This window comes from Lithobates pipiens, unplaced genomic scaffold, assembly GCF_037356315.1.
Source record: "Lithobates pipiens isolate NorthernLeopardFrog02 unplaced genomic scaffold, aLitPip1_a1.2 Scaffold_56, whole genome shotgun sequence".
NCBI classification, from domain to species: Eukaryota; Metazoa; Chordata; class Amphibia; order Anura; family Ranidae; genus Lithobates; species Lithobates pipiens.
Window position 1 is genome coordinate 502,936 of NW_027507878.1, and position 13,149 is coordinate 516,084.

At 47.2% G+C, this 13,149-nt stretch overlaps 1 protein-coding gene across 1 annotated transcript; it reads left to right on the top strand.

Moving 5' to 3' along the window:
* The first annotated feature begins 309 nt into the window (after positions 1 to 309).
* Positions 310 to 12,861, top strand: LOC143957996 (galectin-1-like). The gene is made up of 4 exons (XM_077467437.1): positions 310 to 389; positions 3,870 to 3,949; positions 8,737 to 8,908; positions 12,504 to 12,861. The coding sequence occupies exons 1-4, from the start codon at positions 378 to 380 to the stop codon at positions 12,645 to 12,647; spliced, it is 408 nt and encodes a 135-aa protein (XP_077323563.1). The 5' UTR covers positions 310 to 377; the 3' UTR covers positions 12,648 to 12,861.
* Positions 12,862 to 13,149: the final 288 nt, after the last annotated feature.

The window sequence follows — 13,149 nt, forward strand, 5'->3', positions numbered from 1 at the left end:
TTTTGGCAAAGCTTAATTGAAGAAGCTGAAGTGAGAAGCTGATTGGCTCCCATGCACAGCTGCACCAGGTTTTGCACTCTCCAGTCTTAGTAAATCTCCCCCTTTGTGTTGTAGAAATGACTTTGAGGACGGTCATCTTTTGCCCCCCCCCTTGCTGTTTGTGGTGAGTGGTGACACCCCAGCAGGGTGACGATGGGCGCCCCATGCTCAGTCACACCCCACCCACATTTCATTCATTCTCTGTAATGAATTCTCAGTCCAGGGAGCGCTGGGCGGGGTGACTCCTCCCTCCTGACTGGCTCCGCCCCCAGCAGACCTCTTATATATGAAGAGGTAGAAGTGCAGCTGATCACAAGTTTGTCTGATAAGGAAGCAGCATGGCAGAGAAAGTGAGTATGAGCACCGATGGAAGCTGAGAAAATGGGTTGTGTAGGCAGTGGTGGGTGGAGGGTTGCTGGGTGAGGGCAGTGGTTGGTGGGGCAGTGGGTGGAGGGTTGCTGGGTGAGGGCAGTGGTTGGTGGTGCAGTGGGTGGAGGGTTGCTGGGTGAGGGCAGTGGTTGGTGGTGCAGTGGGTGGAGGGTTGCGGGGTGAGGGCAGTGGTGTGGTGGAGCAATGGGTGGAGGGTTGCTGGGTGAGGGCAGTTGTTGGTGGTGCAGTGGGTGCAGGGTTGCTGGGTGAGGGCAGTGGTTGGTGGTGCAGTGGGTGCAGGGTTGCTGGGTGAGGGCAGTGGTTGGTGGTGCAGTGGGTGCAGGGTTGCTGGGTGAGGGCAGTGGTTGGTGGGGCAGTGGGTACAGGGTTGCTGGGTGAGGGCAGTGGTTGGTGGGGCAGTGGGTGGAGGGTTGCTGGGTGAGGGCAGTGGTTGGTGGGGCAGTGGGTGGAGGGTTGCTGGGTGAGGGCAGTGGTTGGTGGGGCAGTGGGTGCAGGGTTGCTGGGTGAGGGCAGTGGTTGGTGGGGCAGTGGGTGGAGGGTTGCTGGGTGAGGGCAGTGGTTGGTGGTGCAGTGGGTGGAGGGTTGCTGGGTGAGGGCAGTGGGTGGTGGTGCAGTGGGTGGAGGGTTGCTGGGTGAGGGCAGTGGTTGGTGGTGCAGTGGGTGGAGGGTTGGTGGGTGAGGGCAGTGGTTGGTGGTGCAGTGGGTGGAGGGTTGGTGGGTGAGGGCAGTGGTTGGTGGGGCAGTGGGTGGAGGGTTGCTGGGTGAGGGCAGTGGTTGGTGGTGCAGTGGGTGGAGGGTTGGTGGGTGAGGGCAGTGGTTGGTGGGGCAGTGGGTGCAGGGTTGCTGGGTGAGGGCAGTGGTTGGTGGGGCAGTGGGTGCAGGGTTGCTGGGTGAGGGCAGTGGTTGGTGGTGCAGTGGGTGCAGGGTTGCTGGGTGAGGGCAGTGGTTGGTGGTGCAGTGGGTGGAGGGTTGCTGGGTGAGGGCAGTGGTTGGTGGTGCAGTGGGTGGAGGGTTGCTGGGTGAGGGCAGTGGTTGGTGGTGCAGTGGGTGGAGGGTTGCTGGGTGAGGGCAGTGGTTGGTGGTGCAGTGGGTGGAGGGTTACAGTGATGCAAACAATGCTGTTGGTTGTAGTTGGTATATTGTTGTTGTGTGATGAATATCTTTTGATATCCTGGCACAGAGCTGGGTCTGCCTTCCTGGGTATTGTTAGTATACGGTATATACTGGGATGGCTCAGACCCTCCTCTGCTCCATGCTTCCTCTTAGTGAATTCTTATTTCCATGTCTCCCCCTTTGTCACCCCCCCCCCCCCCCCCCGTTTTTTTTTTTTTTTTTTTTTTATTAAATTAACCATTTCCTGTGCAGTTTTATAAATATAATGGTCCTATACTGAGATTTAACATGTCCGACCCTTCTGGGTTTATTCATTGTGGCCGATCTTTACCTCTTTTCATGCAGGATGAAAGGTGGGGGAGGGGGAAAGGGGGGGGGGGGTGCCCCAGACAGATCAGATATTTGAGATAAATGTGACAAACTAACATGCTGACCGGAATTCAATTCATCCTGTACACACCAAGTACATAATGATTACTAAACATGAATGCTGGGCAGGCCTTGTGCCGGTCAGTAATTGCCACTGTCTGGCTGTCTATAGATGGGACTATAACTTATATAAAGGTCTGGGCAGCCGGCATACATGACCTGAACATTATAAGAGAAAATGTATACATTGTCAAGTCATTGATCTGTCATTAGAAGACATTTGTGATCTGCTGGGGATGTCTGAGCTCCCTCCCCTCCCCCACACAAAGGATCTGACAAATGTCTGCGACCCACGAAAATCCCAAATTTATCCTGAGTACAGTAACTGCATCCATTAGAGGTCTCGTCTGTCTATTATACAGGGTGTAATAATCATCCCCCTCGTCTATTATACAGGGTGTAACAATCCTCCCCCTCTTCTATTATACAGGGTGTAACAATCCTCCCCCTCTTCTATTATACAGGGTGTAATAATCATCCCCCTCTTCTATTATACGGGGTGTAATAATCACCCCCCTCTTCTATTATACGGGGTGTAATAATCACCCCCCTCTTCTATTATACGGGGTGTAATAATCACCCCCCTCTTCTATTATACGGGGTGTAATAATCATCCCCCCTCGTCTATTATACGGGGTGTAATAATCATCCCCCCTCGTCTATTATACGGGGTGTAATAATCATCCCCCTCTTCTATTATACAGGGTGTGATAATCATCCCCCTCTTCTATTATACAGGGTGTGATAATCATCCCCCTCTTCTATTATACGGGGTGTAATAATCATCCCCCCTCGTCTATTATACGGGGTGTAATAATCATCCCCCCTCGTCTATTATACGGGGTGTAATAATCATCCCCCCTCGTCTATTATACGGGGTGTAATAATCATCCCCCCCTTCTATTATACGGGGTGTGATAATCATCCCCCTCTTCTATTATACAGGGTGTAATAATCACCCCCCTCTTCTATTATACGGGGTGTAATAATCACCCCCCTCTTCTATTATACGGGGTGTAATAATCACCCCCCTCGTCTATTATACGGGGTGTAATAATCACCCCCCTCGTCTATTATACGGGGTGTAATAATCACCCCCCTCGTCTATTATACGGGGTGTAATAATCACCCCCCTCGTCTATTATACGGGGTGTAATAATCACCCCCCTCGTCTATTATACGGGGTGTAATAATCATCCCCCTCGTCTATTATACGGGGTGTAATAATCATCCCCCTCGTCTATTATACGGGGTGTAATAATCATCCCCCTCGTCTATTATACGGGGTGTAATAATCATCCCCCTCGTCTATTATACGGGGTGTAATAATCACCCCCCTCGTCTATTATACGGGGTGTAATAATCACCCCCCTCGTCTATTATACGGGGTGTAATAATCATCCCCCTCGTCTATTATACGGGGTGTAATAATCATCCCCCTCGTCTATTATACGGGGTGTAATAATCATCCCCCTCGTCTATTATACGGGGTGTAATAATCATCCCCCTCGTCTATTATACAGGGTGTAATAATCACCCCCCTCTTCTATTATACGGGGTGTAATAATCACCCCCCTCTTCTATTATACGGGGTGTAATAATCACCCCCCTCGTCTATTATACGGGGTGTAATAATCACCCCCCTCGTCTATTATACGGGGTGTAATAATCACCCCCCTCGTCTATTATACAGGGTGTAATAATCACCCCCCTCGTCTATTATACGGGGTGTAATAATCATCCCCCTTGTCTATTATACGGGGTGTAACAATCATCCCCCTTGTCTATTATACGGGGTGTAATAATCATCCCCCTTGTCTATTATACGGGGTGTAATAATCATCTCCCTCTCTATTATACAGGGTGTAATAATAAATTCTCTCCTTTCTCCTATACAGGATGTTGTCTTGTATAACTTTGTCTTCAAACCCGGTCACAGTGTGGAGGTTGGGGGATTCATTCCGACGGACTGTAAAAGGTAGGTGAAGATTCTCGCCTAGTTTTCTCATTATACAATATATATCTATCTGATCTCCGTATAATACAATCATTTTGCCAAATGTACAACTTATAAAAGTAGAGGTGTGCTCTGTGTACAATGCATCCTACTGACCCCCTCACTGGGATTTTGGGGGTGCGTGGTCCCTCAAATACCGGACATCAGATTGTTTTGCTCAGAGCAAAGTTAGCTCCAACATTTGTGTGTCTACATTGTGACAAAATCTCATCCTGGATAAAACTTGTCTGACTTATCAGCCATCATCTGAAATGTGACAACTGACATACATTGTTGTCTTTCTCTCCTCATGGACCCCCACTAAAGATGTCTTCAAAATTGACAGTAGAAAGCACTTTGTCGCTATCCCCTACCTAGTTAGAGCCCCAACACCCTTGGAATGGCAACGGAGTGAAAGGGCACAAATTAGTGACTTCTCAGCTGCTCCACCTCCCAGCAGTGACTCAGCAACTCGGCTCCCCTTCCCAGCTTTACCTTGTTAGTTCAGCTCCCCTTCTCCCTCCCACTAGGGTTGCCACCTGTCCAGGATTCACCCGGACAGTTCGGGTTTGGAATCATGCGTCCAGGTTTCAGAGTGCCTGATACCCGGACACATTATTTAGACCGGACTATGGCTTCCAGATACATCTGGATGAGAGGTGCTGACTGCCAAAGGGTGAGTGAGCTCACCGTCCATTCCTGTCTGTGACTGAAGTCTCCCTCCTTCTCTCTCCTGCCACTGAGTGAGTACACTAAGGTAATTCAGGGTTCTCAGAGCACCCCTTACATCACAGCTCCTCTTTATACCAGAGGCCACAGTATTCCCCCTTACATCAGAGTCCTCTCCATACATCAGAGTTCCCCCTTAAATCAGGGTTCCCAAAGCATCCCTTATGTCAGAGTCCCAAAGTTCCCCCTGACATCAGAGTCTGCAGAGTACCACCTTACAGTGAAAGGAACTCTACAGGTTCAGATGTAAAAGAGGAACTCTTGTTGTTAACTTCATATTATTAGAAATGTTATTTAATAGCAAAATATATATATATATATATATATATATATATATATATATATATATATATATATATATATATATATATATATATATATATATATATATATATATATATATATATTTATAGTTTATACTATAAAAAAAACAATTGCTGTGCACCTCTAAAGTGTTCGGGTTTGACTTGAAGAAAAGGTGGCAACCCTACCTCCCACAGGTGGCACTTGGGCATTCTCAGCAGTAGCTCGGCCCCCCTGTTCCCTTTCCTAGAAGTCGCTCGGGTCGCTCTGCTCCCTCAACAGTGATCACCCTTCTCTCTCAGTAGTAGGATAGAAGAGCTGAGACCAGACATGAATTACTCTATTGTGACACTTCAGGATGAATTGTTCCACAGTGGCTAAAACTAGAAATGCCAGTGAGGGAATGTCTTAAAGCTTACTTACCGCTTGCTAATAATATGTAAATGCCTATATGTCCATATACAGGCTACAGGATCACTTTAGGTATTTTTTGGCAGGGCCGGATTAACATAGGGGCTATTGGAGCTGCAGCTCCAGGCCCCTTTCTCAAGATAGGCCCATTTGCCCAAAAAAAAATAAATAAAATCAAAAAATCAAAAAAAAAAAAATCTACTTCGAGGATTGTAGCTCGGCGATCAGGAGTCAGAGACCCCATATTTGGGGGGTAGGTAGCTAAAGACCCACTCCAGCACTGGTTAAAATATGGGGCTGCTATCATCTATGGTTCCGGAGATACGGGGTTCCTTGCGCAGCCTGTCAGAAGCTACATACAGAGCAGCAGTATAAATACAAGCTGGAACACTCTGCAGCAGACGGAGAGGATGAACTCACAGAGCTTATAATAATTATTTGTATATTACTTATGATAATTAACCCCTTGGCAACCAGGCCCATTCTGAGACTTCTCTCCTACATGTAAAAATCATCATTTTTTTATGCTAGAAAATTACTCATAACCCTCAAGCATTATATATTGTTTTAGCCGACACCCTATGGAATAAAATGGTGGTATTTGCAACTTTTTATGTTGGAAAGAAACTGTTTCATTCATAAAAAAAAAACACTAAAGTTATCACGATTTTTTGTTGTGTATTAAGCCATGCTTTACATTTTTTTACAGGTTACATGTTTAGAGTTACAGAGGAGGTCTAGTGCTAGAATTATTGCTCTCGCTCTAATGATGGTGGCGTATGTAACCTGTGTGTATCTGACTCTGATACTAACCAGCGCCTACCCAGGGACTGACTAGTATCTCTCCCCAGCCTGTCCCCACACACCCTCTCACCTGCTGACCTGTGAATGGGACAATCACTCCTGCAGTGTTATTGTGTTCTGCCAGTGAATACAATGATTAGTGTTGCTAACTATAGCTGGCAGCACTGATTGTTTTGGGGAAAACCTGACAGGCTGGTTGTACTCAAGTCGGTTAATAGGTTGACTTGTGTAAAACCAGCTACCCCATACATAGATCGACTATGGCTGGTCTCTGCTTAATTGGTGTAATTTCAATCCATGTCTGGCCCGCTTAACCACTACGCAGCCCCTAAACATCCTTCCACAAACCTTTACATTTTTCCTTCCCAGATTACTTCATCCTCCTCTCCTATACATAGTGCCCACTGTCATACTCTCCACACTTCTCTCCTATACATAGCGCCCACTGTCATACTCTCCACACTTCTCTCCTGTACATACTGCTCACTGTCATACCCTCCACACTTCTCTCCTATACATAATGCCCGCTGTCATATCCTACACACTCCTCACCTGTACATAGTGCCCGCTGTCATACACTTCTCTCCTGTACATAGTGTCCACTGTCGTACCCTTCACACTCCTCACCTATACAGTGCCCACCGCCATACCCTCCATACTCCTCTCCTATACATAGTGCCCACCTCCATACCCTCCATACTCCTCTCCTATACATAGTGCCCACCGCTATACCCTCCATACTCCTCTCCTGTACATACTACTCACTGTCATACCCTCCACACTCCTCTCCTATACATGGTGCCCACTGCCATACCTCCAACACTTCTTTCCTATACATAGTGCCCACTGTCATACCCTCCACACTCCTCTCCTGTACATACTACTAACTATCATACCCTCCATACTCCTCTCATATACATAGTGCCCACTGTCATACCTCCAACACTCCTCTCCTATACATAGTGCCCACCGTCATACCCTCCCTCCACACTCCTCTCCTGTAATTACTGCTTACTGTCCTACTCTCCTGTACATAGTGCCCACTGTCATACCCTCAACACTCTTCTCTTATATATAGTGCCCAATGTCATACCCTCTACACTCCTCTGCTGTGCATACTGCCCACTGTCTTACTCTTCACACTCCTCTCCTGTACATAGTGCCTTCTGCCATATCCTCTGCACTCCTCTCGTACATAGGGCCCACTGTTAGACATTCCTCTCCCTCACCTGCACATACTTCCCACTTTTATACCATCCATACTCCTCCCCTATGCCTCTTACCCACAAAAACTGTTCTTTAAAATTATATGTTAAAATTATATGTTCCTCAATGTTACCAGCTCTAGAATGGGCACTTTTGTCAGTTCAACTAAAGGAAATCTCACAGTCCTCATATTTGTTCTGCCCCATTATTAGTACTTATTTTATTTTGTAATTACTATTGTGATGTATAGAGGAACATGGGGGATGTCAGCTACTCTAAATATAGCACTTGTGAAAAAAGCGTCCCTGAAAATATTTTTGAAATGTTGACAACCATGTACTTAGGCACTGCCCAAGGGCCACAGGGTCAGTAGGGGCCCCATGAGAGGCTCCGGTGATAGTAAAGCGGTAGTAAACTTTTCTAACAGTACTACTTTTTAGAGGCCCTTGGGTAGGTTATGCCATAATGTACAAGTATCCATCTCTCATCCTCCTTCTCTCTCTAATTTAATTTGTTATAACAAAAAATAGTTAGCATTTTTATTTATTGTTTATAAAAGGCCCCACCAAAATCCTCAGCACCAGGCCCACGATGTTCTTAATCTGGCCCTGTTTTTTGGTATGGGGATGTGTATTACCAGGACCCCATTTGTATAGAATTTTATCTTTTTAAAGCAAACTCTTTAAGTCTCCAAAAACTTTAGCTGATTTTTTTTTTTATAAAGTTTGCTATTATGAAGTATTAAAGTGGTTGTAAACCCTTACAAACCACTTTGACCTACAGATAAGCCTAGATTAAGGCTTGCCTGTAGGTCCAAGAAATATCTCCTAAGCCTACATGGTTTAGGAGATATTTGCCAAAAGACAGCCACCGCTGTCTACGGCACATGCGCTGTAGGCAGCGGTGCGCAGGCGCACTGGGCAGGCCGCAGATCGTGGCGATATGCCGCGAGTGTCGGCTCCCGTACACATGTGTGGGAGTGACGTCATTGCTGCTCCGGCGAATCACAGCACTGGAGCAGCGAGACCCACCAAGAAGATGGACGCTCGGAACTACAGGGGACAGCGGTGACATCGCTGGCTCCTGTGTCAGGTAAGTGACACATAATGGACTACTATGCGATGCGATGCATAGTAGTCCATTATGCTTTACCTTTGCAGGGAATCAAAGGGGAAGTAAACTCATCAGGGTTTACTTCCTCTTTAAAAGTGGCAGAAGTACCTCTGATACCCACGGGAGGACCACTGGTGAATGACTGGAGTGCGATATCCAACAAGGTCAGCTGAGCAGAATAATCGCTGTTTCTGTCTTTCTAGGTTTGCCATAAACTTTGGAAAAGATGAAAATAATTTAGTGTTACACTTTGAACCTCGATTTGAACATTCTGGAGACCAGCACAAGATAATCCTGAACTCGAGGGTGGACGGTGTCTGGGGACAGGAGCTGAGGGAAAGCTTCTTCCCCTTCCAGGAGGGGTCAGACACCACGGTAAGTCTATGCTGGGAGGGGCAGGACAAATGTTGGATGGGGCAATGTGGTATCACTGTTCATACTGGACACAGAATATCTATCTCTGAATGATGCGGTAGGCAGCCAGTGATGGCTTCAGTGAGGGTTATATAGGCTTTGCTATGATGAGAACCTCCCACATGGGAAGATCCAAGGAATTCCATCATGCTGCCATTGTGTGCTATGATATACTGCCTAGTGAATTGTTGCTGTTGGTCAGATCACTGATTGGCAGAATTCTCGGCTTACAAAAATTTCCACGTTTCATTTCTGTTTTGTGCATGTAGGTGTTCTTGAAAATGTGACATAATTAAAGGAAGATCGGGGACCGCGGATCAGGAAATCCCTGACAGGGAATGTCACTATAGAGTCTCCTGTAAAGGCTCAATCTGGGGAGTAGTGGGGGACTGGTTGGGAGATGAAGCTCATTGGCATGTTGTGGGTAGGGGGTTTGTTGTGGTCATCGCATCCCCAAAGCTTAACTCCTGGTTAAGCACCAAACAAGGGTCACATGAGAGGCCTGCCATAGGGTGGGTTCTTTTGGACCACTTTAGGCACCTACAACAGGATCCCTTTAGTACATGTGAGTACTTTTTGCTCTTGTGTCCTGGAACAAGTCTGAGCCTGCCTTTGGGGAATACACAACCTTGAGGTGGGCCTCTGCTTTTAGAGATGACTGTACACTTGCACCTTACCCAGGGCAGGACTTAGGGTGATGGGGGGGCCCCTGGGCTTGAGTCACTTTTGGGCCCTACCTTCTATACATTATCGTATTTATCAGCGTATAACACGCGCTGGAGTATAACACGCACCCCAAGTTTAGTAGGGAAGTTTAAGGAAAAAAGCTTGCATTCAAATTCTCATCAATACAGCCTTATCAGTGTCCATCTGCAGCCTTGTCAAGTTTCATTGCAGCCTTGTCATTTGCAGCCTTGTCATTGCAGTCTTGAAGTTTAAAAATGGTGCCGCTGAGATACAGAGTCCGGCGGCTCTTGGGTCCTCTCGGCGGCTCTTGGGTCCTCTCGGCGGCTCTTGGGTCCTCTCGGCGGCTCTTGGGTCCTCTCGGCGGCTCTTGGGTCCTCTCGGCGGCTCTTGGGTCCTCTCGGCGGCTCTTGGGTCCTCTCGGCGGCTCTTGGGTCCTCTCGGCGGCTCTTGGGTCCTCTCGGCGGCTCTTGGGTCCTCTCGCAGTCGAGTGTAGCCGAGTGTGCTCGGCTCGGCTCATAGTCACGCCCAGTCCCTGTGTTGTATCCATCATTGGACGGGACTGGGCATGACTGTGAGTGGAGCCGAGCCGAGTACACTCGGCTATGTATCTTGGCGGGGCCTGCGGGGCCCCCTATTGAGTGGGGCCCATGGGCTTGAGCCCAGTCAAGCCCAATGGTAAGTCCAGCCCTGACCTTACCTGATCTCCTCCACTTATCTCTTAGGTCCCCCATGACAATGTACACCACCTCCTGTAATCTGCATTGAGGAGGGACATGCGGAGCTCTGTCCACATCCACCCATCAAGTGTATCACATCTACCTCGCTTCCAGTAATGATATGGGGTCCTGCCGTGCACATGGTATGGACTCCAAGCATGCACTTCAATACCTGGATACAGGCTGGGGACCACTGCAATTCGAACTTGTTCACGTTGCTATGGGAGATAGACCACTCACAGAGAGTGCTGACAACTCCCTCCCGCAAGAGGCTATCCACCCTATCTCCAGCACACACATGACAGACTGCTTATATTTTCCTTACCCTAGGTAACCCTTGCGTCTTCACATCTTGTACTGATGTTTTCGTACCTTTAGTAACCTGAACCACATGGGATGGTGCTGGTTATTTGCATTACACCCTTTTAGGAAACTTCAGACCAGGTGGAAACAAGGTTCCGAAACTTTACTCGAGTGCAACTGCTTACAAAATCCAAATGCAAGAACCATTTCTTCCTACGGCCCTAGATCAAGCTGTGTGCTGCCCTTGCATACCTGCAAAGGTAGAGTACATCAGTGGCACTCCAGCAGCTGGTGTCTTTGGGGAGGACCTCAAGTTTGTGATGAGCTTTACATCCCAGTAGCAGGAAGTAACCTTCTTCTGCTCCTCATGGGTGCTGTCCTCCATCACTCTCCCTTATGGGCACTGAGACTCTGTTGGGGAAACTCTCAGCTTTACCCACACAGTCCTTCCTAAACTTTACCTCGGGCCTATTAATTATTTCACAAATTCTCAATTACCTCAAGTTACCATAGATGGGACCCCTGTCAAGTATGCATATGAAGTGGAGCCATGGCTGGGACAGTGGCAGATCGGGGGCCCTTATTGGGACAAACTTCTATTTGGGTCCCTGGAAAGGGGAGATTTTTTTTTTTTTGTATAAACACAAGACTTTGATATTTTGCTGACAGTTTGTTCAGTGATCTGTAGAAGACGCAGTAAAAAATAAACGTGGCATAGCATGTCCATTGTTTTACATTAAAGATCAAGCACTGCCCCCTAAGACTCGCTGTCAAAATGCCAGCTGTGTCATGGCACTTCTGCACAGTTCTCACCCTTTTTTTTTTTTTTTTTTTTTTTTATTCTCTCAACCTTTTTGCCCAAGAGGAACCCTTGGGAAAAAAAAAATGTTAATGTCTAGAAACCCTTCTAAAACCAATTCTTTGGTGGCCAGTGGTAAGAATGCCCCACTTAGTGGCAGGGCTGGACTGGGACAAAAATTTGGCCCTGGACTTCATCATGGCCGGCCCACTTTAATTTTGAGTGTCTCCATCAGCACTTCCCCTTACATCAGAGTGTCCTCCCTCTCCTCCCCCTCCCACATGTACTCATAGTTTTGAAGGCAGCTTCTCCTTCCTCTCTCCAGTCGTGTGATAAGGGGAGAGAGGATGGAATGTCTGCCAGCTGTCTATCTCCCCCTGCAGGCTGGAGGGAGCAGAAAGCCTAATGCTCTCTCCAGCAAGTGACGGCAGCTGCTCCTCCTAACAGGGGTGAAATCGCAATCACTCACTGTCAGAGGAGTGGCTCCAGGACTGCACCTGACCGGCCCACTGAGCCATCGGCCCACCAGGAAACTCCCTGTAGTCCCAATGGCCAGTACATGCCTGCTTAGTGGTCAAAATGCCACTCTTACAGGCAGCAAAAAAAAAGATCTTTGTCATGAAGCTATCCCCACCTAGTGGTTTTGGGCCCTGACGTATTCGGGGCACCATCAAATGGGAGGTTCATCAGCCGCAGCTAAAGGAATCGAAGAAGCCTCTGATGGAACCCTGGGTGAGACTGGAGTCACTGTATGCAAGCCAAGCTGGCCAACAGCTATTGACCTCCTGAGGGCTTCAGTTATTATTCTAGGTGACAGAGATACACCGTCCTCAAAGACCTTGTCACTAAAACATCGCAGCACAGAAGCTCATCCTTCCATTAACCTTTTTTTTTTTTTCTGCAATACATAAGATAAGCGACGTGCACATTATCTAGTGTAGAGATTGTTGTTGCAATGAATGGTGTGGTGGTCTTTGTCTTTATTGCCAACACTTTATTTAAAATTTTTTATAGTTCAGCAAGCTGACACTATGTTATCTTTTTCTTACAGGCTTGCTTCCAGTTCCAGGAAGACAAGATCATCATAGAATTAAATCATCTAAAGCCTCTCACATTTTCCACCCGTTTTCCCATAGAGGAGATCGCATACGTGTCTGTGAAAGGACTCCAGGCCAACTCCCTCACCCTAAAATGAAGAATCCTGCAATGGAGGAAGCCGCCCGTCCCCCACCTGTCCGTATCCAGGCTCTGTGAAACGACCATAGTGGTCGACCAAAAAAATATTCTTTAAGCCTGTGTTGTAACCCCCCCCCCTCCAATCTCCATCCTTGCTGCTCATTGTGTTTTGCTCAGTTCATGTACTAGAAATAAATTTCGTCCACATTTCAAATAAAATTCAAGGAACTCTATTTGTGTCCGATCAAACCAATCATTTTTTATTTGGTGCTAAACTGACTCTGGATTGATTGCCGTAGTCGTAAATTTCTGCCTAGGTCATAGCACCCCCTGCTGGAAGTTTGTTGCATTACTTGTAAATGGCACACTGTAACCAACAGAGGGTGCTAATGCTATGTTTTCTGCCTGCATAGTCTGATATCCAGTAAAAGCTTTGATATTTTTTAATTATTATTTTTTTTTTATATAGCTTCAGGAAAAGCTGTATACAGAGTTATTCCAGGCTTTAACTATTGCATGCT